Below are 23,507 nucleotides of genomic sequence, written 5' to 3'. Positions count from 1 at the left end.
CCCCCCCCACAGCGGCTCGGCCTCCCCTCCGCGCCGCAGCCCCGGCGGGCCCTGCTTAGCTTGCGGGGCACCGCGAGAAGTAGGTCATGTCTCACGGGAGCCCGCGCGCCCTTCGCTCCCGCGCAGGCGCGCTCCCGCCCGGGCTCTGCGCCGCGAGGCGCGTGCGCAGACGCGAGGTAAACACTCAATTCCCCACCCTCCTTCCCCCCTCGGCGCCGCTTCCCTACACAAACCCCACAGCGCATGCGCCTTATCACACTGCCGCTTCCCCCTCCGTCCCCGCGGCCCCCCGCGCGTGCGCTGCGGGCGCGCGCTGCCTCCCCGCGCAAGCGCCCTGAGGCCGCCGCGGCCTCGCCCCTCCCGCTGCCGGCCCTGCCGAGCACGCGCAGTGCGCGCCCTCCCCCGCCCCGCGCCTGCGCAGAGCGCGCGCGTCGCCCGCCCGCCTCATTCCCTGAGGAGCCTCCCGCGCCCTAGCCCGTTGTTCCCGCTCCACCGGCGCGGTCCCGGCCGCCCGCGTCCTTCGCTCTCTTCCCGCCGAGGCAGACGCTCCCCCGGCTCCCGCGGCGGTCCCTCGGAGCGGGGCGGCTGCGGGCGGAGCGGCGCGGACCGGTTGGGGCCGGTTCCCCGCGCAGGCGCAGCGCCCCGTAAACAGGAAGCGGCGGCGGCGGCGGCCCCGGAGCGGCGGAGACAAAGGGGCTGCGGAGCGGGGACGGCAGGGACGTGGCTCGGCTCGGCCCGGCCCGGCGAGCGGCGGCGCTGGCGGCGGGCGGCAGGATGGTGCAGAAGGAGGGGCAGGCGGCGCTGGAGGAGCCCCAGGGCAGTCCCAACCCGGCCGGGGTGCCCGGCGCCCCTTTAGAGCCGCCGGGCGCCACCGCAGGGCCGGTCCCGGGGGGTGAGGAGACCGACACCGAGACGGAGACGGCGCTGGGCTCCCGTCGCTTCCTCTGCGGAGTCGTCGAAGGTGAGAGTTCTCGGAGAGGATCTCCCCTGGGAGAGAGGGGGTGCGGGAAAACGAGGGGTTCGGTATCCGCGGGAGGCCGGGGGTGGGCTGGTCCCAGCTGGCTTTGCTTCCCCGTTTCCTCTCCTCCCCCGCCCGGAGGAGCCCGCTCGGCGGGGAGGTGGCGTGCGGTTCTTGGCCGGGACTCCGCCAGGGTGGGGAGGAGCTGCGGCTCCCGGGCGGGGCTTCTGCCCCCGGGGCTTGTGCTGGAGCGGGGAGCGCCCTTTGATGGCAGCTGTGCGGCGGGGCGAGGGCAGGCCTGGCACCCCAGCGCGCCGATGATTCCTCGGAGGCTGAGGCAGTGCTGGGGCTCGCTTGCTCGTACGTGTCTAAAGGGGAAGTAGGAGAGAGCAGAGCTACCGCGCGATTATCCCGGCTGTACGTGGTCTTCCTGCGCACTGGAGACTCACATTCGGTCCTGAGTAGGGACTAGGTAATTCCGTAAATATCTGCTCTGTAATTAATATTAAAAGTACCTTGTTCTCTAAAGTATTGTAGCTTATTATTTTAATTGTAGAACAGTCCTCTGTTTTTTAGCATAGTTGCTGCATTTAAAGATTTAGATTGTTGCTGAAGCTGCAGAATAAAGGGACTTTTTGCAATTCTCAGTAATGCATTTCTGACAGATCAGTTAAGGTAGGTGGTTGAAAGCCAGCAGGAAAAGTGATTTATTCGCAGCGTAGCAGTTGGTTTTAAATTGTTCATTTCCTGTGATCTCTTATTATTTCTTTACCTATAATGATTTTCTAGTAGGGAAACAAAATGATTAACAGATGGAATGGAGAGGGGAACAGACAGTTTATCAAAGTCAGTATCTGCCATTACTTGCAGACTGTTTTCTGTTCATATCTTAAATTAAAAGAGCATTTGGCTTTGTAAATATCACTGTGAGAGATGAATTAGGCCTACTTGATGATGCCTTTCTTTTTAGCACTTGGTAGGGTTTAAATACAGTCAATGTGGAGGAAAATGCCTTTTTCTTTTTTTGCTAATAGACTTAATTCTGTGACGGTAGATGCCAGATTGAAGGCTTTGGAGACAGGCAACAGTGAAGAGAAGCACAGATTGTAACAGCATGTTTTCTCATGTTCCTGCTGATACACCTGGAACATCACTTGTTTGTCCAGGTTTCTACGTGAACCACTGAGAATACCGTAATAATTTTTCTTGTTGTGTTAGTTACATTGTTGGTTGCCTCAGCATATATTTTGTTGCAGGTGTTCTTGAGTGTATGGTGCACAAAACAAAGCAATAAAATGGCCTCTGCCCCATGAAGCTGTCAGACACTGGTTAGGAGTTACCAATCTAACAGTAATATGTGTATGGGGGGGAAAAAGGAATAGGGGAGTGTTTAAAAAAAAAAGGCAAACAAAAAACCACCACCAACAGAAAAACAAACTTGTGGTGAATGAGGTAAATGGTAGTGAGTGAAAACATCTGTCTCATTAATGACTCAAGGGAATTACAGAGTTAAGAGAAAAACAGGAATTAACTTCAGAAGTGTAGATAAATACTTAAACATAGTGTAGTGGTTAATACAGACTAAGGTATAGTGAGATTAAAGCACTGAGATGGAGAATTTGGATCTTTGGTAGAAAAGGCAGAGGGCAATTGGCCAAATACTGGGTATGCGCTCTAAGAATGTGAAGAGCCTATGTCACTTACCAAATTCACTGTTTTGCAGAGTAATAAGGTCTAAGAGATTGCTGAATGCAAAGCTTGGGTGCACTGCCTCTAGGACGTCCTGGCTTTTAGTGATGGAGAGCATGGTAATGGGATGAGGTATTTTGGCATGATCTGTTGACTTTGTATTAATCTGACACAGAGTCCTGAGGGAGTAGTACAAAACCAGGTCAATTTTTTCATTTGGACAGAAAGATCCAAGAATTGTCATCAGCTGGTGACAGTAGTAACCTAAGAAATGTGTTGACAGATGAGAAAGTATCTCTTCAGATTAACCAGTTCTGTTCAGCCTTATTTAATTAATTTTTGGTAACTGATTTTCTTTCTTTTTATAATAGGCTGTGCCTTGCTTTAGGCTTGTAGGTCTGAAACAGCAGTATTGTAAGTAAAGCAAAAGTCTTGTGAACAAGTTATGAGGCATAGGGGATATTCATTAGGTCTCACAGCATTTCACTTCTCTTGTGGGTTCTTGAGCTTCCTCAGGGCAGCATCAGTCAGAGTCAGGAAACCTAAGTGAAAATAAGAAATTCCTTCTGGGTGAAGTAAACTGGGAGGTTTTCAGGCCTCTCTACTCTCTCTTCTTGTTCTGTGTTGCCCCTGGGCAGTTGTGAGAAGTAGTTGCTCAGTTTTGCCACATTGTGGTGCCAGGCAGTTTGAGATCACTGTTTGAGAGAATAATTCTTGAAACTTGAGCCTCTTGCTTTAAGCTTCTTAAAAGAGCATTGTACACTTAACATGTAACTGAAATACAATGTATAAAAAATGGCTTCAGTTTGGAGTTTAGAAAGGTGGAAGGGTGGTTTTAACCTCAATGGGACTGAATACTTACAGATTTATGAGGGTGAATAGCTTTGGAAATGAAGATACTGTTTAGCTTTTGAACTGGTGTTCTACGGGGACCTGTGAGCTTTGTGTATTAGTAGTATCATTCATCACTGAGTGGCCATGCTGTTTGAAAAGAAGAGCTTATTAAATTTCATGTTATTTTAGTCTCTGGTCTTTGCACGGACTGCAAGCTGAAGCTTTGTTTTGAAGTGCCCACTTGTGGTTGAACTGTTTGCACATAGGTCTAAGTGAGTTGGCTTGACTAAGAGCGCATTGAGAGTGCTTTTTAAAAGTATTATGTTTCTAGAATGGAAAGATTAGATTTAAAGCCAGAAGCAGTTGCAATTTCCATGGAATTGTATGACTTTCAATACAGTCTACTTTAAAATCACTTGTGTAGATGCTTTTATATATGATTATTCACAGACATAGTACTAGCTTGTAAAATGTGGAAATGGTAAAGTAGGATATCAGTTTGCAACTTAATTTTGAGAAAAAGCCTATTAAACAGAATAAAAGAAATAAAATCCTAAGCATTTTGTTGGCTCACTTGCACATGTTTTTAATTACATGTCATCTCCTCCAATATGTATTTATATATTCAGTGTATATAAATTCTAGCCTGTACCACCAGTTAAGCATTTTTGAGCTGGTAAATATTTTCAGGTGTCTTCAGTGTTCACCTTAAAATCAAATCTATTTTGTAGGTGTCTGGAGTGGTAGTTTAATTAGGTTATAACTGCTCAGTCTGCTGCTATAATAATGCTGACTTGACTTGTCAAGGGCATATGCTCAGCAACACAGTTTGTATTCTGAAAATTAATTGCTTCAGTGGCCAAAATTATAAGACCTTAGATCATAAGAAATAAAACAAATTATAATTGCATTTTAAATTTAGATCAGTTTAGGCTGTTACTATTTTATGCTAACTATTTTTTTTACTTTCTGCTTTGGGAAGCTTTTTGACAAATGTAGCAAAAGAGGAAGAAAATGGTGGGTCGTTAATACAAAGTTTCATGGAGCAGGCATAATCTAACTGGATAATTCTAATGTTGTTGCCCGTAGGATTTTATGGAAGACCTTGGGTGATGGAGCAGAGGAAAGAACTTTTTAGAAGGCAAGTCATGTTTCCTCTTACTGCAGCACATTCCATCGGAATGTAATCATAATCTTCCACTTAAGCCTGGAAAGAATTATTGTTCTAACCTAGAGCAACTTTCTGCCTAATATCTGTATCCTTGGGGATTTGTATTCACCTTTTCATCTTGCATAAACCAAATTTGTCCAATATAATTTGTGCTTCAAATTTTGTGATTTAATGGTATAACACAATGTTCAGTGAACAAAAAAATAGATTAAGTAGAAGAATTAAGATGAAGTAAAACATAGGATTCCTGCATTTGTAGGCTATTTAAAGGCTTTTTTCCTGTGTTTGTAGGCTTCAAAAGTGGGGACTGAATACGTACCTGTATGCTCCAAAGGACGACTACAAGCACAGGATGTTTTGGCGAGAAATGTACTCTGTGGAGGAAGCAGGTAATTGCTTTTATTTCTCCTCTGTGTTTTCTATAAGTAGCTTTTTGAATAAATTGGTTATTGCTATGTATGCTTGCGTGTGTTTAGTCACAGTAGCCTTTCCCAAAGGTGACTGGAGATGTCTTCTTAATACCCTGCAGGTGTGTTTATTGGAGCTTTGGAACAAGCGTGGATTTACTTCTTCTAACTATAACTGCAGATGATTTCTGAAACTGCTTTTAAGACTTTGTCTTACAAGATTTACTTTTTGTCAAGGGAAGGGTTGCTTGGACTTAATTCCTCTGGCTCTTGAACATCTGGGCCATATTTTGAAGTAGAAATTATTTGCTTCAGAAAAGGGAAAAAATATTGATGAGCAAATAGCATGTCCTTTTATGTGATTCATTAAGTCCTTGTCTCAATGAAAAGAGTACCTGTTACAAAAACAGCTCTTGACCAGTTAGTCAGAACATAAAAGATCTGTTCATGCTAGTGTGAGTTGGTTCATCCACCTCTGGCATTTATGGGGTTTATGATGGTTTATTAGACTGAGGGGATTATAGTTTTCCTTGGGTGAGGGGAAAAATTATACTCCCTTAAAATTAAATAATCCTTCTTGGAGTCCTCTTTGAATCACTGCAGAAAAAGAATCTAAAGGATACTGCAAGGTAATAGCCAATAACAGCAAAGATTGTTAAATATAATGAAAATAATTGTCTTTATTCATTCTATGAAAGAGTCAATTGCAAGTTTGTTTTTTAAAGCAACTACTTCTGCACAGTGATGTTAAACCCCACTTTTTCATGTGCCCAAGCTTTAATCCTATGAGTAGTATGTGAACCACTGTCACATATTACTGCAATAAATTGTCTGTTAGTATGTGTGGAAAAATGAGTAATAATTCTAGAATTGTTGATTTACATACTGTGGAAATAGTCTATATCCATGTTTGTCTCACAGCACTGAGATTAAGAGAATTTTAAAATTATTTGTAGAATTTTTAACATGGAAAATGAGAATACAAGGACAGTTGTTGTATTCCTGTTGGCATAATTGCTGAAGACTCTTCCAAATAATTTGGTGTTCTTTGCTGTGTTAGTTTCAAGAAATTCCAGCAAATGTTTTTTCTAATTACGATAGAAGAGGCATCTGCACTTTATAATATACTCTAAATGACACCTGAGAATTTTTTTTAACTGTTGGGTCCTTCTGAACTATTTTAATTTGATTTCCAGAGCAGCTAATGACTCTAATATCAGCTGCACGAGAACACGAAATAGAATTCATCTATGCAATCTCACCTGGACTTGACATCACTTTCTCCAATCCTAAAGAGGTATCCACACTGAAACGTAAGCTGGACCAGGTAAGGATGACACAAACTTAGTACAGTTGCAGTGCTGCTTAATTTGGAAGCTCCAATACCCTGCTCACTCTTGCAGCTTTTCACCAGCTTCTTGAACCTTTTCAGCACTGCTGTTAGGTTGGGTGTCTCTGAATGGTTCTGATGGATGTGTTCAGGTTGTGTTGCAGAAGTAGCCAACAATAACTTAGATTTTAAAAAAAAATCCTCATCTTGTACTGGATGCTGAAGGCTATTTTTGTCTTCAGAGTATTTCGGAATCTTGAAGCCAAGATGCACTGCTAAAGCAAGAACTCTTGCCCACAATAAATGCCTGTGCAGGCAGACCTGACATGCACATCATCTTTGTTCTCCTAACTGACTCCTCTCCTTTTCCCAAGAGCTGTTACAGAATTAGCTTTTTTCCCGGCTGTCCATCCTGTTAGATCAGCTTTGGATGGTTAGAACTGGAACAGATTGCAGGTCTTTAAAGGTCTAATCTTTGAGAGAAGCAGAGCTTCAGGCATTCATTGTGAATAGAAACCAAAGTCTGTTTTGCCTCCACTATACCCCCATTCCTATAGGTGTTCCCTTTAAGGTAGATTAGATTTTAAAATTCTACAGTTTGATTAAAAGAAACAATTTAACAAATGAAACATTTTGCTCTTGTCTCTTGTATTAGGTTTCTCAGTTTGGCTGCAGATCTTTTGCACTGCTGTTTGATGATATTGATCACAACATGTGCGCAGCAGACAAAGAAGTTTTCAGTTCTTTTGCTCATGCTCAAGTCTCAATCACAAATGAAATTTATCAGTATCTAGGAGAACCAGACACATTCCTTTTCTGTCCTACAGGTAAAATGAGCAGAATCGTTTGGTTCAGCCTTAAATGAGGGGGAGTGTTATCTCACTGTGTGAAAAGCTGGTTTAATATTTAATAACTGCCTTAAGGAGTATTCTGGGGTTGATTGAAGAAATTGACTTATAAAGAAAAGTTTGATTATTCAAATGTATGCAAAGGTTTTTCCAAATCTATACATTTCTGAAAGGCTCAATGCCAAGCAAAGAAGGCAACTTGATAGAACAGTTCAAGAAGTTTGAACTGAGAATTAGGCTAAAGGAAGATTTATTTTTTTTTTTAACTTGAACTGAAGTCTTTGCTTCCTGAATTAGCAGGTTGTTAGTTTCTAAGATTTTTTTTTTTTTAAGTAGAAGTAGTCTCTGCTTACTGCTGTCCCTGGTTCCTTTTTAAAATAAAATTGCTGACTTCACTAGTCACTGACTTGCTTTATTTGTAAAAAAAATATTTCTAGTTTATCCTCTTACACTGTAGTAGTTTGGTTCTGTTGCAGACCTTAACTTTAGAGATGTATGTTCCAATGTTAATATTTTTAGGTATTTCCACTTTATAATGAGTCTTGGGGTTTTCTCGTTCTCTTGGATACTGTTTGCTGTAACAGGGCCCTCTATTTATGGACTTGATGAATTTTTTCCATTTTGACACTTGAGCAATTTAAAATAATTCTCTACTTTTTGTTTCTGATATTCATGCTAAGTGTCATTCGTAATGTCCTTTTTATTTATACTTCAGACTTTTGGGCCTTGATTAATTTTATAAATGTTCCTCATTTCAAAGGGTGGTATTCTCTCAATGTGTTTGTGGGACAGTTGGGTATGTTGTCACACATGTGCATCCTTCTGATAACAGTGACATTCTCTTTTCTTGTGCAGAGTACTGTGGAACTTTCTGTTATCCAAATGTTGCCCAGTCACCGTATTTACGGACTGTAGGAGAAAAGCTGCTCCCTGGAATTGAAGTGTTATGGACAGGTAAAAAACTGTTTGGTTTGATGGCTTATTTCTTTTAATTTGTTGGTGTTAAGTATTTTCTCATAAGTTTTTATTAAAATAAACTGTCCAACTACTTGGGGATTGAATCTTCAAGTATATGCAAAGCCCTCTGATTATCCTGTTTCCTGCTTAGGTCCAAAAGTTGTATCCAAAGACATTCCGGTAGAATCCATTGAAGAAGTTTCTAAGATCATCCGGAGAGCACCAGTTATCTGGGATAACATTCATGCTAATGATTATGATCAAAAGAGGCTTTTTCTTGGGCCTTACAAGGGTCGGTCAACTGAGCTCATCCCTCGACTAAAGGGCGTTCTGACCAATCCAAACTGTGAATTTGAAGCCAATTATGTTGCCATTCACACGCTTGCGACCTGGTACAAGTCTAACATGAATGGAGTGAGAAAAGATGTGGTGATGAGTAAGTATGCAGAGCTGTTTGCTGGATCTATGCTTAACCATATAAATCATACCAATTCTTGGTGTTTTTAATGATTTTAACTCTTCCTCACCAATTTTTTCTTCTTATGATCACCTAGCCTTTTCTGTCCCATAAGTAAAAGGCAGTTGCCTGAAAGATAATGATCTTGCTTTACTGGCTTCCTGGGGCGTACCTGGAGCACGTGGTATCAAAGAGTTGCTTAGTCTTGAGAGATTTCTGTGGTTATGTAATTAACACTTTTGGAAAACAAATTTAATGCCCAAATTTGATGTGTGTCCATGGATATGATTTCATTGGAATAGAAGCAGTTCAGATCAGAAGACACCCTGAATGCCAGGGTGTCTGGTTTCTGTGTTGATACGGATGGTGACCATAATTTTCTTTCTTTTCTAGTAATTTGTCCTTTTTTAAGTAAGCCTGTGAGTGACTGAATGCCTTGTCTGACATTACTTTTATTTTTGCTATTTTAAATCAAACTTGCGTGATAGCTTCTAAAAATTTGTCTCTGTAGCTGATACTGAAGACAGCACGGTTTCGATCCAGATTAAATTGGAAAATGAGGGGAGTGATGAAGATATTGAAACGGATGTTCTCTACAGCCCACAAATGGCCCTGAAGCTGGCCTTAACAGAATGGTTGCAGGAATTTGGAGTACCTCAGCAATACAGCAGTGAGTATGATTTGGTATCATTCTGGGGTTGGTAGAAAAATGGGGTTAGATGTTCAGTATTTGTGTTTAGATTAAGGATATTTTACAGATCCTGGCAATTCATACACTTCAGCTGGAAATATTTTCTACCTTAGTAATTGGGGAACCTTAAAAAAGTAAGAATGCTTGATGTTCTGCAGTGTGCTTGTAATGCTCTGACTGATCAACAGAAGAAATCTTGATGTATTATCCTTTGGCACTTCTGATACAAGACAGGAAAGGGTCTGGATCTTGCTAGTCCCAGTTGTTACTACACTTCAGAGGAATCTGAGAGGGAAAGAGTTGTTTTTATTTTTCCGAGTTGATGTTAGATTGTCGTAAACACTAGTTCTGGTCCTGAAGACTCCGTGTTCTTCCAGTTGTTTTAAGATAGTTTTACTTTCTTGAGTTTCTGTCTACGTAAACCAGCTGAGTTCCTTCCAGCATTGTACACCTTTTCTGTACTAGTGGGAGCTTGGGATCTGAGGTAAAATCTGTTTTTCTCTAATGTGGGTTTCAGATGATCAGAGCATCTTTCTGTGGTAACTGGTGATGGAATAGAAGAGCTGGTTCTCCTGACTGCTCTGGTGCATTTATGCTTTTGAACTGCTGTAGAGTTTTGTATCTTTCTAAAACTCAGCTGCAGCAGAAATGCTGGGTGAAGAGCAGTAATTAAGGTGTCAGTCTGCCTCCATTTTCACAGTATAGTTGAAGTTGGAAGGGAGCTCTTGAGTCTAACGACCTTGCTCAGGGAGGGTGAATTAGAGCAGGTTGTCCAAGACTGTATCCAGTAAGGTTTTGAATGTCTCAATTTCCCCCAGGTTAAAGACATTTTTGAAATTGAGATATTTTAGCATCAGTCCTTTTCTTATGAAGTGTCCTTTATACTCAAATACAACTTTACCAAGTCAGTTGATGCAGAGGGAAAAATAGTGGCTTTGAGAGCTTTTTATTCTGATGACATAGTTAAAAATGCTGCTGGCAGCACACAAATGTTAACTAATTTTCCTAACTTTTTCTTCATCCTATCTTTGCTTACCAATTATGTGAAAAGGAAACTTGCAAAACTCAAAGTCAGTAGTTAGAATTACATTGACAGAAGTGAACAGGCAAAATACCAAAAGGAAGCTGTGCTGATGGGGTGCTGTGGTAACAAAATCATCCATCGTTTGCAGGAGTTGCTGATTTGAATGTTAGTTGGCAGATATTGAAAACTAAACTTGTTTCTTCTTATTCTCAGGTAGGCAGGTGGCCCACAGTGGTGCTAAAACCCCTGTAGGGGATGTAGGGCCACTGGTGGCACCATCCTCTTTAAATGCAGCGACAGTGGTTACCACGGTGTACCAGGAACCCATCATGAGCCAGGGCACGGCGCTGAGCAGTGACTCACCAGCCTTGGCCAAGGAGGAGGAGAAGAAGCAATCTGATGAGGAACCAATGGACATGGTGGTGGAAAAACAAGATGATGCAGACAAGAATGCAAACCAGATACTGACAGATATTGCTGAAGCCAAGATGGCAGAGGAGCTGAAGCCAATGGATACGGATAAGGAGAGTATAGTTGAGTCAAAGTCTCCAGAGATGTCTATGCAGGAAGACTCTGGCAGTGACATTGCACCTATGCAGACTGATGAACAAATTAACAAAGAACATTTTGTGCCTGGGCCTAATGAAAAGCCTCTTTACACAGTAGAACCAGTGACTTTGGAGGACTTACAGCTTCTTGCTGACTTGTTTTACCTTCCTTATGAACATGGGCCCAAAGGTGCACAGATGCTGAGGGAATTCCAGTGGCTCAGAGCAAATAGCAGTGTTGTCAGCGTTAATTGCAAAGGAAAGGATGCTGAAAAAGTGAGTGCAAATATTGTTTCTCTTCTTTTAAGTCAAAATCCCAAGCAATTTTATCTGTTGTCTGTAATAAAGACTGGTGTTCTACTTTGTAGGTCCTGAAGGCTAATGTATAATGAACCACAGGTCACAGTAATTTTCATTACTCCAGTGGAATCTACTGTTTTAAGCCCTGTAGTGCCACGTAGCTATGAAGGCAGTCCAGTGTCTGCATTTGACCAGTGTTCACTGTACTGGCCTCACTTCTAACAGCCATAGAGAATATTTGTAAGTCATGTGTGGTGTGGTAGTCCATCTTGGTAAAATGAAGTAATGAATTGTAGGGTCTTCCTCCGTATTTAGAGTACCTCTCTTCCCTAGGAGCCTGTGTTTGATCTTGTGGATCTTTTTCATAGATAGAAGAATGGCGTAACCGAGCGGCCAAGTTTGAAGAGATGTGCAGCTTGGTGATGGGCATGTTCACTCGCCTCTCCAACTGTGCCAACAGGACAATCCTTTATGACATGTACTCCTACGTCTGGGATATCAAGAGTATTATGTCAATGGTGAAATCTTTTGTGCAGTGGTTAGGTAGGTGCATTGGGAGCCCTTATAATCCCAGATAGCATATTTTTTTATGTGTATTTTTAATTAGCCCACGGGGAAAACTGAAGTATTGGGCAAATGCGGTTTCCTGGACAGGGGGTCTGGTTTGACCCTGTTTTAAAGGTTTTCCTGTCTTGCTATTTGAAGCAATGCTTGCAGTGAGTTTGCTTTGCTATTAAAAGTGAAGTCTGCTGGATGCTTAAGATTGGAGACCTTGATTTTCTTCTTGGGCTAATGAAACTTGAATCTCATCTGACACGTAAGTGTTGACTTTAACTTACTCTTGACTGAATGCACACTGGACTATGCCATGTAACTCCTTGGATGCCCCGCTGTATGATTGGAAATGACACTACGAAATGTGATCACATCAGCCATCTGCTGTTTGCTCTGTCTTGATAACATTATTGCTGTCTTCAACAGACCTTTCAATGGGCCTGGCCATGAGGAAGGTGATCCTCCCAGCCCATGCGCATGCGAGCTTTAGCATAAGGCTATTCTGGTGCAAAATAATTTCCTTTAAACGCTTTCCAAATTGCTGATTTTTAAAATTTTTTTTTTTGTAATTTTATTTTTTGGTAATGGGTGGAAATTGTGGAGCTCTCTGGACAGATTTAGTCTGAGACTTAAAATGATCTTGAAACAGCTTTTTTTTTTTTTTTCTTTTTTTTTTTTTTTTTTTTTTTTTTTTTTTTTTAACGTGTGGCACTTTCATCTTTGTTTTGTTTTGTTGGTTTTTTGTTTTTTTTCCTGAAAGATTTTTGGGAGATCCTAAGTTGGCAGATAGCACCAGCATGGCCTGGGTAATTCTAGTGACCTCATTTCACTTTCAGGTTTCAATCCAACTGTAAGGAATATGCTGTGGAGTTGCTTGACATACACAGCAGACAGCAAAGCTGATGGTCTCAAGTCACACTTTCTGTAGCTGTCACAAACCTCACAGTGGCTAACCATTACACAAACTTGGTCTAATCCTAGTATTTGGATTGCCTTTAAATTATATTCCTATACACTGCCAGATTTAAGCAGGGACAGAGAAGACCGTTAAATCATCAAGTTGGTCTGTGTCCAACAAATTCCTGTGTTTTGTACTTATTAAATATCTGATGCCTAAACATATAGTTGATAAAGAAGAGAGCTTTTAAGACTGCCTTTTGCAAGGTACATAGAAGAAAACTACTGGGGGAGGAAAACTCAGCAGCATTGCAGTATTTTAACATTTCTCTAACAACCTCATGCTGTTTCAAAAGCCTTAGTTGGTGCATTTTTAAGTGTAACACAACTCCTCCAACTTTACTATGCTTGCTAGAATAGTGTGTTTAGCTAGACAGAATGCTCTCTTCTTGATAGCTTAATCTGCTTAAAACCCTAGGCCAAAGCTCTATAAAGGGAACAGTGATTCTTGTAATCTCTGTAAACATTGAGGGCCCAATGCAGACTGCATTTCAGAATTATCAGACTACGTACTAAATTCAGCTGAAATTGTTTTCAATTATCAGTGTCCCTGTAAAGTTGGGTTCAAGTCTCTAAATGCATCAAATATTTGGAATAGTTCACAGTAGAAGCCAACCCAGTACACACGAACTCTGTTAACTTTGGCACTGTTCTGTTCCAGTACTCACACTGGTATTAGATAGTTGAAAAATTCAGGGTTTTTCACATGTACAGTTTAATACTCTTATGCTAACAGTGCTTCTGTGAGAGGGACCATTTTTGTCTTCAACTTGTGTTTTATCACTAGTGTAAATACAGAGTAAAGGTCTTTGATAAAATACCTAATTATGTAAAGTCAAGTACATTACAAATCCAAACAAGTTAGTTTTCACAGTGGTGTGCTCAATGGTCCACTGGATGTTCACTTTCTTCACCTCTCCTCCCAAGTCCAGCTAGCATTCAGTCCCTTAAATTAGTGTGGCTGTACAGTACTATGGATTACTAATGACTTCTATTGTCTTCTTCCCCATTGTGTACAGATGGGAGAATCCTCAGCACAAGTTTCTACTGCTATTGGATGGACAGCGCCAGATGTTCACAGCGCGTCGTCATTAATTAATTAAAATGGAAAGGTTTTGTCTGTGAGGCAGCTCAGATAGATTAGATGTACAGCAGGCATGAACTGAAGTCACATTTGCGCAGCGACTAAGGCATTAACTATGTTTTTCATTTATACAGCTCTTCATTCACACAGCTCTTTACTGTAATAATTGGAAGTGCTAGTTAAGTTGTAGTCTCAAAGGACAGACAGATACTGTCTTCCAAGTTATTGACTAAATCTCTTTGTGAAGGATATCTTCTTATGTGAGAACTCTAAAATGTGGGAGTAAACCAAATTTGAATTCTGGTGTTTGGATTGTTTCTGAAATTTATCATACTGAGGGTAGTTTGTATTTAACCTGTATTCCTAAACTCTCATAAATGTCAAACTTGGCACACTTTGGGACTCTCTGACTAGCACAACATACTTGTCTGTACTGATCTGAGACTGTTACTTGAACAGGAGGTAGATTGCTGTCCACAAAAGGAAAAGAGTATTTGCGCTGCTCCTCTTGTCAGAAAACTAGGCGGGTAATTGAGGTCTCCACTCCAGATACCACTTGGCTTTTTTCTCTCTCCAGAGCTGTCATATGTGTTACTTGGTGAAGGCTGCAGTGCCTTACTGGCAGAACTGTGTTAAAAGTCAAACAGACAATGGAAGTTACTTTTTTAAAGTAAGTGCAAACTAAAGCTGAGAACTGCAATGGGCCTGCTGCTTCTGCCTGAGCAGCAGGGTCCCTGGTGCATCCAGTATACTTGTGGAAGAAAAAATCAAGATACAAAAAGCAAAGCTAGTAGTGGCCACCAAGGTGTATTACTTAAATTGTGAGTTAATTCCAGTTAACACTACTTAGCTTTTTAATGTGCTAGCAGTGTCGTGAAGGCGTGGCCTGGATTATGTAAATCTTTGTAGTCTCTTGTAAGAATGCTGTTTCATACAGATGTCCTGGCTGCCTGATCTGTTCCAGACTGTTTGCATATATTGCCAGTCCTAGTTTTCTAACAAGATTAGAAACAATCAGTACTAAAATGTGACTTCAGAAAGGTCCATTTTTTTTTCAGGGGCTGTGATAATGGCATTTGTTTGATCTGAAATTTATGGTAGTAGCTATTAAGCCACGTAGCTTCCAAGATGTCGTATTTTCATAGATTAAATGAGTTTTTCTGACACAAATATGAGAAAAAAAATGTACAAAGTATGTGGGAAGTTTACATAGTTGTGCATGGCACCATTCTTGTGCCTTCTGGTCTAGAATGAAGTGTGTAGCTGAATTGCCTCACCTGTCTGTTACAGGTAATCAAAAATTTGAAATACCACAATTAGTGTGCAAGCACAAAATCTTTATAAATTTTACATTATTACAGCCCCTCCCCCTCCCCAAGCCCTGGATTCTAGCTCAGTTAGAGAGCTTTTTCCACAAGTGTATGTTAGCTTTTTGGACATGTAAGACACCCAGGAAATCCCCCTTCTCGTAACATTCTCCGCTTGGATCTGATCTCAACAGGGTGTCGTAGTCAATCTTCAGCACAGTTCTTAAGTGGAGACCAAGAACCCTGGGCCTTTAGAGGTGGTCTAGCAGGAGAGTTCCAGGTATCAATATGACTTCACAACTGAATGACATTTTCTTTGTTTTATGAGAAACCTTTTGTTGCACATCAGAGGTCTGGAAGGATTGGTCTGCCGAAGGCTTTCTGGTCCAAAGCCCATTAGCCTTACAGCTTGGTTTAAAATAATTTTCCTCCCCTTTCTACAGTAATTTCTCAAGGAGATGCTGCCTGTCCCACGCGCATGCGAAGCGCAGCGGCTTTAGTTGTACATTTCACATTGTTTCTTTGCAGGTCGCACAGCATTTTTACCTGCGCCCGCAATTGCACAATGCGCGCATGCTTGTCTGCCGATGGGAATTCCATGAGCAAAAGGGATCGTCATCCAAATTTTGGTTCCTCTCGAAATAATGCTGTAATGTGCTTTATTGCGAGGAATTCAATTGGCAAATATTCCTAAATCGCTGTTTGTACCATGTGCAGATTTGTTCATGGATTTTTCAGGCGCTATACTTTTCCCCCCTCACAGGTGCTCTGCGCGCAGCAAATTGAATCAGCGCATTGCTTTTGGGATAAAGCGTCTCCTCTGGCCAGTTAACCCTCTTCAGACCAAACCTTTCCTCCTGACATTCTGTGTTCTTAGTGTAGATATGATTGGTAAAAAGTATTTTAAAGCAGTTAAGATTAACAGACTCTTAATGTGCTGTTTCAATTGCATATTTTAGAACACCAATTGGATATTTTCTATTCAAATAAGGTCTTTGCATTTATAAACCATACCAACCCCACCTTCTTCGGGGGTAGCAAGTAGCAAATGTTAATTTGGGAGTCTGCAGTGCACACCCAAGAGTGATGGGTTTTGTTGTTCATATAGTTATATTAAGTATTTTGTTTTCACAGCGTTTGCTGCCTATTGATGGGGCAAATGACCTCTTTTTTCAACCACCTCCATTAACACCCACTTCCAAAGTGTACACCATACGACCCTACTTCCCTAAAGATGAGGTAACTGCTTTTGACACTTGTCACTTTTATTGTTAGTGATGCACTTCCTGTTGTGGCAACAGTGGTTACTGCTGAATCCCTTCTTCCCCAAACGAAGCAGGTGTCCTGATAGCTTGCACAAGGCACAAATGCCAGCTCACAGGGAAACTGAGGTTTAGTGATTTGCCTCTGGTTCAGCAACATGCTGTGCAACAGTACGTGTACACCCACAGCTTGATTCCCAGCCTCCCACCCCCTCACGCTTTTAAATCTGTGTGTGCCTTCTCTATGAAAGGCAAGTTAAATTTGTTCACAGCTGTTAGAAGAATTCTTGCAGCAGGGAGACATGCAGTGGGTTAACCTTAGAGGGTGGATGTGTATGCCTCTTTCACTCAGTAGTTATTGTGGTACCTGCTGGTATCTGCAGAGTTGTATAGGCAGAACATTGATACTGCGTCTCAAATTAGAGCTGAAAAATATGATCATGGTTCAGCCATTCATATCATTTTAGTTACACTTGGAAGCTTCTTGGTCTGATTTTGAAAGAATTGTTGTCAAATCTGCTTTGGAGTGTTTTATACTTTAAAACCAGGAAGATTTTGTTAGTCATTATTGATTAGTGCTTTTTATCTTTCTGTTTTCTGAACAGATCTGTACTGTAGTTTCTTTCCTATTAGCTTGGCATGGAGAATACTTGAAACTGAAGTATCAGCCAATACTTAGTTAACTCTTTATGGATACAGTTTAAACAATCTAGGGATTAATGCAGCTTGAAATTTGGTGTTGGTAGGTACATTGAGATGAAACAGGAGTTTCTAGGTTGAGTTTGCAGTAGTTCAAATGAGTCCTAACTTCAAAGCCAGACAGACACATAGGACTGGCACATGAAGACCTCTCTTTCCTGCCACTTTTAGGCCAGCTCTGTCCTGTGCTGTTCTCAGGAGCAGCCAAGCAGCCTTTTCCAAACCTTCCTGCAGGACTCGACCTAAGCTGACTTGTTCTTTTGTGGAAAATGGAATTGATATTTCTATACCACCTTAGCAATTGGAGATGCAGCTAACCATGCAGTCATAAACAATGTTTGTTCTGAGAAGTTCTCCTTTTAATGAAAGGAGGACAGAGTAGTGTCAAATGCAAAGCATTTTTGTTAAAAAAAGAAATAAAGTTTCTTATTTAAGATGTGACTGATAAAAGTTTGCTCTTTTAAAGAGATTCAGGTGAAAGCCTTTTAACATACAGGATCTGTCTGTCCCTGGCAGAGGTTGAGTTGCTGTACTTGAACATCAGAGGTTTTGTGAAGGGACTTTGTAGCAATGGTGTTGGTCTTCACTGAGTGTTGAGTACCTAACTCTCCGAATTAATCTTGTGCTGTTCCAAGAGCAGGAGGTTGACCGCCAAGCCTTTCCTTTCCTTCCCAGCCATTCAACTTAACTGCAATGTTTTTGAAGGCAACTTTGAGTTACTTTCAGGGAAGAGGTGGAGGGAAGCCCGTTCTTTTGCATAGATGGATACTTTTGACCTCAGGTGGCTTAGTGCCTGTCAGTATTAGGTTACAGTGTAGCTGCTAATGACACATTCTATTTTGAATGTGACTGATAAGTTTAAATCATCTATTTTCTCTTCCTAGGCATCTGTATATAAGATCTGCAGAGAAATGTATGCTGATGGAGCTGATCAACCCTTCCATAGTTTACCAGATTTAATTGGAGACAAGTATGTATTAGGAACAACTGTCCTGCAGAGGTGGTTCTGAAGGTTGAAGTCCTGACATTGTATTTAATTTAAATTTTTAGAAGTGTGTGGGAAGAACACAAAGAACATTTGAAATAGATAGATAAAATAATTTACCCTCAGGAAATTGGGGTTTTGGTTTCTTAAAGAGACTGTTGACAGTTGTGTCTCACTTCATGTGCTGGTCACCTGTTATATGCTGTTAGAAAATAAATTTAGCTGAAATCTCTGTATTATGAAACCTGTGCGTCATAGTATCTTATTTCAGATTTTGTGAAAGTATATCATGAGAGTATCCATCGTCTGTGGTTACCCTCTGATATTCTTTCTGACCTACTGTAGTTCTTAAGATAAAATAAAATAAAATAAAAGAGGGGGTTTTTGAGGCACAGTCTCCCAGCCAAGTGCTGCAAGTTTTTTCTGAAGTACATGTACAAACTTTTTAAAAGGATAAACAATGATAGATGAAGTTTAAAAAAAAAAAAGGGGGGGCATTGAATCTGAGCTGTAAAATGAGCTACTTTGAGTGGGGTTTTTTTGTCTCAGGTGTTTAATTTAGATAGGATTTTATAGGGAGTCTGCTCTGAGTGACAGGAAGGCAGATAAGAAAGGGTGTGTAACTAGTATCAAACAATACCCAAAGGAAATGATGAACGAACAAGGAAATAACGGCAGCAGAGCAACTAAGGGCAAAAGCTGAAGAGTAGTGTGTATGGAATTAAACTGTGGAATCCTGAGGTACATATGTTGCTTATAGCTGAGTTTTGATAGCTGATCAGTCAATTAGAGCTTTGTCTGAACTAATTCCATGACTGGAGGACTCACTTCTTTGGTTGACCTGGGAGTCTCCTCCATGGTAACCTGAAGGGCATACTTGGTCAAACTGGCCTTCTTTTGACTGAATTTGCACTTTTTTTGTTTTTTGCAGGTTAGTTGGAGGTCTGCTCACCCTCAGCCTGGATTACTGCTTTGTCTTAGAAGATGAGGATGGCATATGTGGCTATGCTTTGGGAACGGTTGATGTGACTCCCTTCATTAAGAAATGCAAAATGTCTTGGATCCCTTTCATGCAAGAAAAATATACTAAACCAAATAGTGACAAGGAGCTGTCTGAGGCAGAGGTTGGTATAACCTGTGAGATCAGAACTATGTATGCTGAAATCTTTCTAAAGAGGGTCTTTGTTTTTCTCTTGCATTTTGAGCTCACATGAAGTTCAGTTTTTGCACCTTTCTGATGACTTTGAGTAGGTCAAAAGCATCTGATGTATCAGAAGGAGGCAGTAAAATTATTCATTGCCAGTCAGATACAGCTATGTGCTGTAATACACCCATGAGGTGTACTTTAGTAGTAATCAATGCAGTAAATGTAAAGCACCTTCATCTAGAGAGAATTACATTTTGGAAATAAAGTATTGTTCTGTTCTACTACAAAATGCAGTATTAGTTTCCTCATGCTGCAGGTAGAGCGCTGAAAGTCACATCAGTTTAAGTATGGAAAACAAATTCAAGAGCACTTGGTTTTGGTGTGAAAATCTATGAGCTGTTTGTGGAGTGTGACAGCTGTAAATGGTGCAGAGCAACCTAAAACTGTCCATTAAAAAGGCAAAGAAATAAAAATAGAGTATGTGCACAAACTCTTGGTTATGTGTTGGCTTTTGTTTTCTTTCCCTTGAAGTATGGGTCACTGAGAAGGAGCTTTGCATGCCTTCTTTGATGGCCTGAGAAGCTTTTCTGGCTAATCTTTTTGTCTAGAGTACAGACAGCAATTCAGCAGGTGAGGAACCTAAGTGGCCATCAGAGAGACGTGTAGCTGAAAAGCCTGCTGGTTTGGAGGTACACTCCATGAGCAAAGCAGTCTCCCTTGAAAAAGATGAATGAAAATGAAAAGCTGGATAATTATTAAATACCTCTTTCCCATATTCTTTTCAGAAAATAATGCTAAGCTTCCATGAAGAACAAGAAGTATTGCCAGAATCGTTCCTTGCTAACTTCCCATCTTTGATAAAGATTGATATCCACAAAAAAGTGACAGATCCAAGTGTGGCCAAAAGTATGATGGCCTGCCTGCTTTCTTCTCTAAAGGCTAATGGTAAGTTTCTTGCACTTAGAATTCCTTGTTTCCTTACTACATGTCATTTCTAGGGTGCAAGGCAAACTTGGGAAGATTTGGGTAAATAATTACAAAAGCTTTTGAATAGCTAACTTCTGCTGCTGCCTTGAAACAGGTTGCTTTTCACTTTAGCCATAATCCTGCAAATTAGAAGATAGGCAGAACTGAGGGAGCCATTTGGCACTGAGAGCAGACATCTTTACATCTTGAACACTGCACAAAAGTCTGTATTTTCCCTGCTGGCATTGGTAATGATGCCTTTTTTTATGTTTGGCTGCGTGCACTGATGGGTAATTACCAAAACTTCAGCATGGGAAGCGCTTGGCTGCCTGCCCTGACTGCGCACCCCACACCCAGAGTTCCTTTGTGCCACTCAGTGCCCTCTTGTAATGCTGTTTTTGGAGCCAGCGTCAGATATTTGTGTGTGCAGTGAAAGGTGTGCAGAGGGTTTGTTCAGACTGATGAGACACCTGCAGTGTGCAGTCCCGTTAGGGGACGGTCAGCTATGCTGCCATAAATCTGGGCTCTTGGGCACTATGCTCCACGTGGAATTGGATCACTGAATTACCTGTTAAAATAGGTGGAAACTCTAGTAATATTTTATGTCTGTGCTTTTTACAGTAACTCTTCTCCTACAGTATTTTGTTTCTTTTCTTCCTTCTTCAGGCTCCCGTGGGGCTTTTTGTGAAGTGAGACCAGATGATAAAAGAATCTTGGAATTTTACAGCAAGCTGGGTTGTTTTGAAATTGCTAAAATGGAAGGATTTCCAAAGGATGTTGTTATCCTTGGAAGAAGCCTGTGAAGTGCTTGACAGTGAACTGTTCCAGTACTGTAGACCCTTAACAGCTGGGCAGGTAGTGGTGGGGATCTTCATATGGTCTAACTGCACAAAGCCAGCAATAAGCCAGCTTGATATAAGGGGCTATGCGAAAATCACCCATCACACATTCAGACTGTAATTTGTTGGAAGGGGATAATGCTGCTGAAAACATTGTTACAACAAAGAGAAACCTTGTCCTCTCCTGGTCCTGTGTGAAGTGCCAAGGAATCTTGCATGGGCTATAGCTTCTCAGAGGAATTCCTCTCAGTCGGTGCTGTGGTTGATGACAGTTCTCTGTGTTCAAGTGTCAACAGAAAATTGGCCTCTGGCAGAATGCCTATAAAGTTGCAGGTTTTTTTTTCTCTGTCATAGGGCAGGATGTGCAACTGGAAGTTGCAGAAATAGGAGGGATTGCTTGTGTCAATCAGCATTTTTAAGGATAAGTAGTTACAGTTCTATTTTTTATTACCTTTACGCTTGTTGATAAAGCAATGACCCATTGTCACGTCTAATGACCATTGGTTCAAGCTTTGTGTTTTGTTAGGGACGAATGTGCAGTGGTCTGTGGCAGAAGTCACTTAATGACAAACTTGTAAACTCAGTGTATATAAACTTAGCTGTATGCTGACTAACTTTTTGTTTACTAGTTTTTGTAACTTTTTCTTTTGAAAAGTGAAATGGTATAGGTCCAAGATGGCACTTTTGAATAATCTAAAACCACAATTGAGAACAAGTCTGTCCTCAGCACTGACCTTTCTTATTGTGCCTCATATCCAGGGCTAGGAACTGACCATCTTGGGAAAGGGGAGCAGATCCCAACTGACCCTTCCTTCAGATAGCAGTTTGTCACTGCTTGAGGGTATCATTCTCCTGGGACTGAAACAGCAATTCACAGGATGCTTTGCTGAACCCGTTAATTTTGGTAATGTTCGCATGGGATTATGGATGAAAGATGGTGAGAGGGAGAGAGAGCTGGCCCACAGCTGGGATTTGTCCTTGGAAGAGTCACCATGTTTCAAAGCCTGTTCGTACTAGTTTGATTAAATCAGGGTCTTCAAGTCCTGCACATTTGTATCAAATAACTTTTCTATAAGAAATGCCACAATAAGCACATTTTTACACATTATTTAAATGGTTATCTAGTTTTAAATGTTCCAAGAGTTTACTGTTTTTACCCAGGATGGACATGCTTGGTGATGGGATGGATCTGGCATCGTATGGGACCTGGTAGTCAGGTAGTTGGACCATTTATGAAAATGGTATTTCACAGTAGTCCCAGTGTCCCAGACAGGTGATTGGACAATGGTAATGCACTTCGCAGTACTTCCACCTGCTGCCATCACCTGTCTATATCTTATGTTTAAGTTTTCCTGGTGTTTTTTCAGTGGTGCACAAAGGAAGCTTGGTTACTCTTACAAGCCTCCAGCTGCATAGAAGTTAATTTGCAACCTGTAATGAATGGCATTAAGACTGCAGTAATGCTCTCTGCAACCTGTGAGGAGATGCTGTGTTTGGCCTTCTAGTGCAGTCATGTGCAAGATGGTTGTTTTTTTTTTTTTTCTTTTGCAGAATGTGAATGATTTTTAATGTGGTAGGGAAGTATTTAAGTTGAAACAAGTTCATTTCATTTTTAGAGAGAGGTATGGGGTTGTGCTGTGGGATTTCATAAAGTCCGAGCTGAATGCCACTAGTTTTTATACAGCTTTGAGTGCATGTTGAGTAGCTGATACCTTGATTTACCAGGTGGGAGAGTTTTGTTTCTTCATGGATACCAGACTCGACTTATTTTATCTGGATGCATAACATTACAGCATAGGATGCTTGTGGCCTTATTTCTTGGCTTTTAAGGAGTTGCCACATTTTCTCTTCCTATGAATTTGTTACTATTATAGAAGTTAATTGTCTAAGCCTATGGAATGTCAGGCCAATACCATCATTCTAGGATTGTAAAGTGATATGTTGACATATCTTTCATGGTTATGAATTTTCATTAAGGTTGGAATGCCACTTTCATTAATCTGTTTTAGATCAACAGTATCTGTAGCAGAAAAAGACCTGTAAAACTGTATTTGAAGACCATGCGAGAAATAGAATAAAAATTGAGAATTGAATGTAATTAAATGTGTATTTTGTGTATGAGCTGGTCCAGAACCGGAAGTGATTCGGCAACATACGTTACACCACACTGTAAGTGTTGGATGCCCTCGACATCAGCTGTCAGAGACTTTTGTCTGGTTTTGGTGTTGGCAGTTGTACATCCACAAAATTTAACTTAGGAAGATAAATACTGAGATACCTAAAGCAAGTAGCTTCCTGCTTAAAATGACAGCTAAGCAAAGGGGGGGGCCAGGGGTATGAAAAGCAGCTTTTTCCTAAGGTCACTTCACAAGAGTTTGTCCACGTGCTGTACAAGTGCACAGGTGTGGTTCAGAAGCTGTGCAGAGTAGAGAACAGGATAACACACAAACTAAGCAAGGAAGTTAGCATTTTCTTCTGGCCCAGTAAATGTT

At 41.2% G+C, this 23,507-nt stretch overlaps 1 protein-coding gene across 1 annotated transcript; it reads left to right on the top strand.

Moving 5' to 3' along the window:
- Nucleotides 1–420: 420 nt before the first annotated feature.
- Nucleotides 421–23,113, top strand: OGA (O-GlcNAcase). Its single transcript, XM_039553712.1, has 16 exons — nt 421–961; nt 4,571–4,622; nt 4,944–5,041; nt 6,256–6,386; nt 7,045–7,216; nt 8,093–8,191; nt 8,346–8,630; nt 9,163–9,321; nt 10,580–11,190; nt 11,583–11,757; nt 15,312–15,397; nt 16,252–16,356; nt 17,963–18,048; nt 18,995–19,187; nt 19,996–20,155; nt 20,843–23,113. Exons 1-16 carry the CDS (start codon nt 775–777, stop codon nt 20,977–20,979), a joined length of 2,736 nt encoding a protein of 911 aa, XP_039409646.1. The 5' UTR covers nt 421–774; the 3' UTR covers nt 20,980–23,113.
- Nucleotides 23,114–23,507: the final 394 nt, after the last annotated feature.

Source organism: Corvus cornix, chromosome 6 (genome assembly GCF_000738735.6).
Source record: "Corvus cornix cornix isolate S_Up_H32 chromosome 6, ASM73873v5, whole genome shotgun sequence".
NCBI lineage: Eukaryota > Metazoa > Chordata > Aves > Passeriformes > Corvidae > Corvus > Corvus cornix.
Note: the sequence above shows the minus strand (reverse complement) of the source record. Positions and strands in the feature narration are given on the sequence as shown.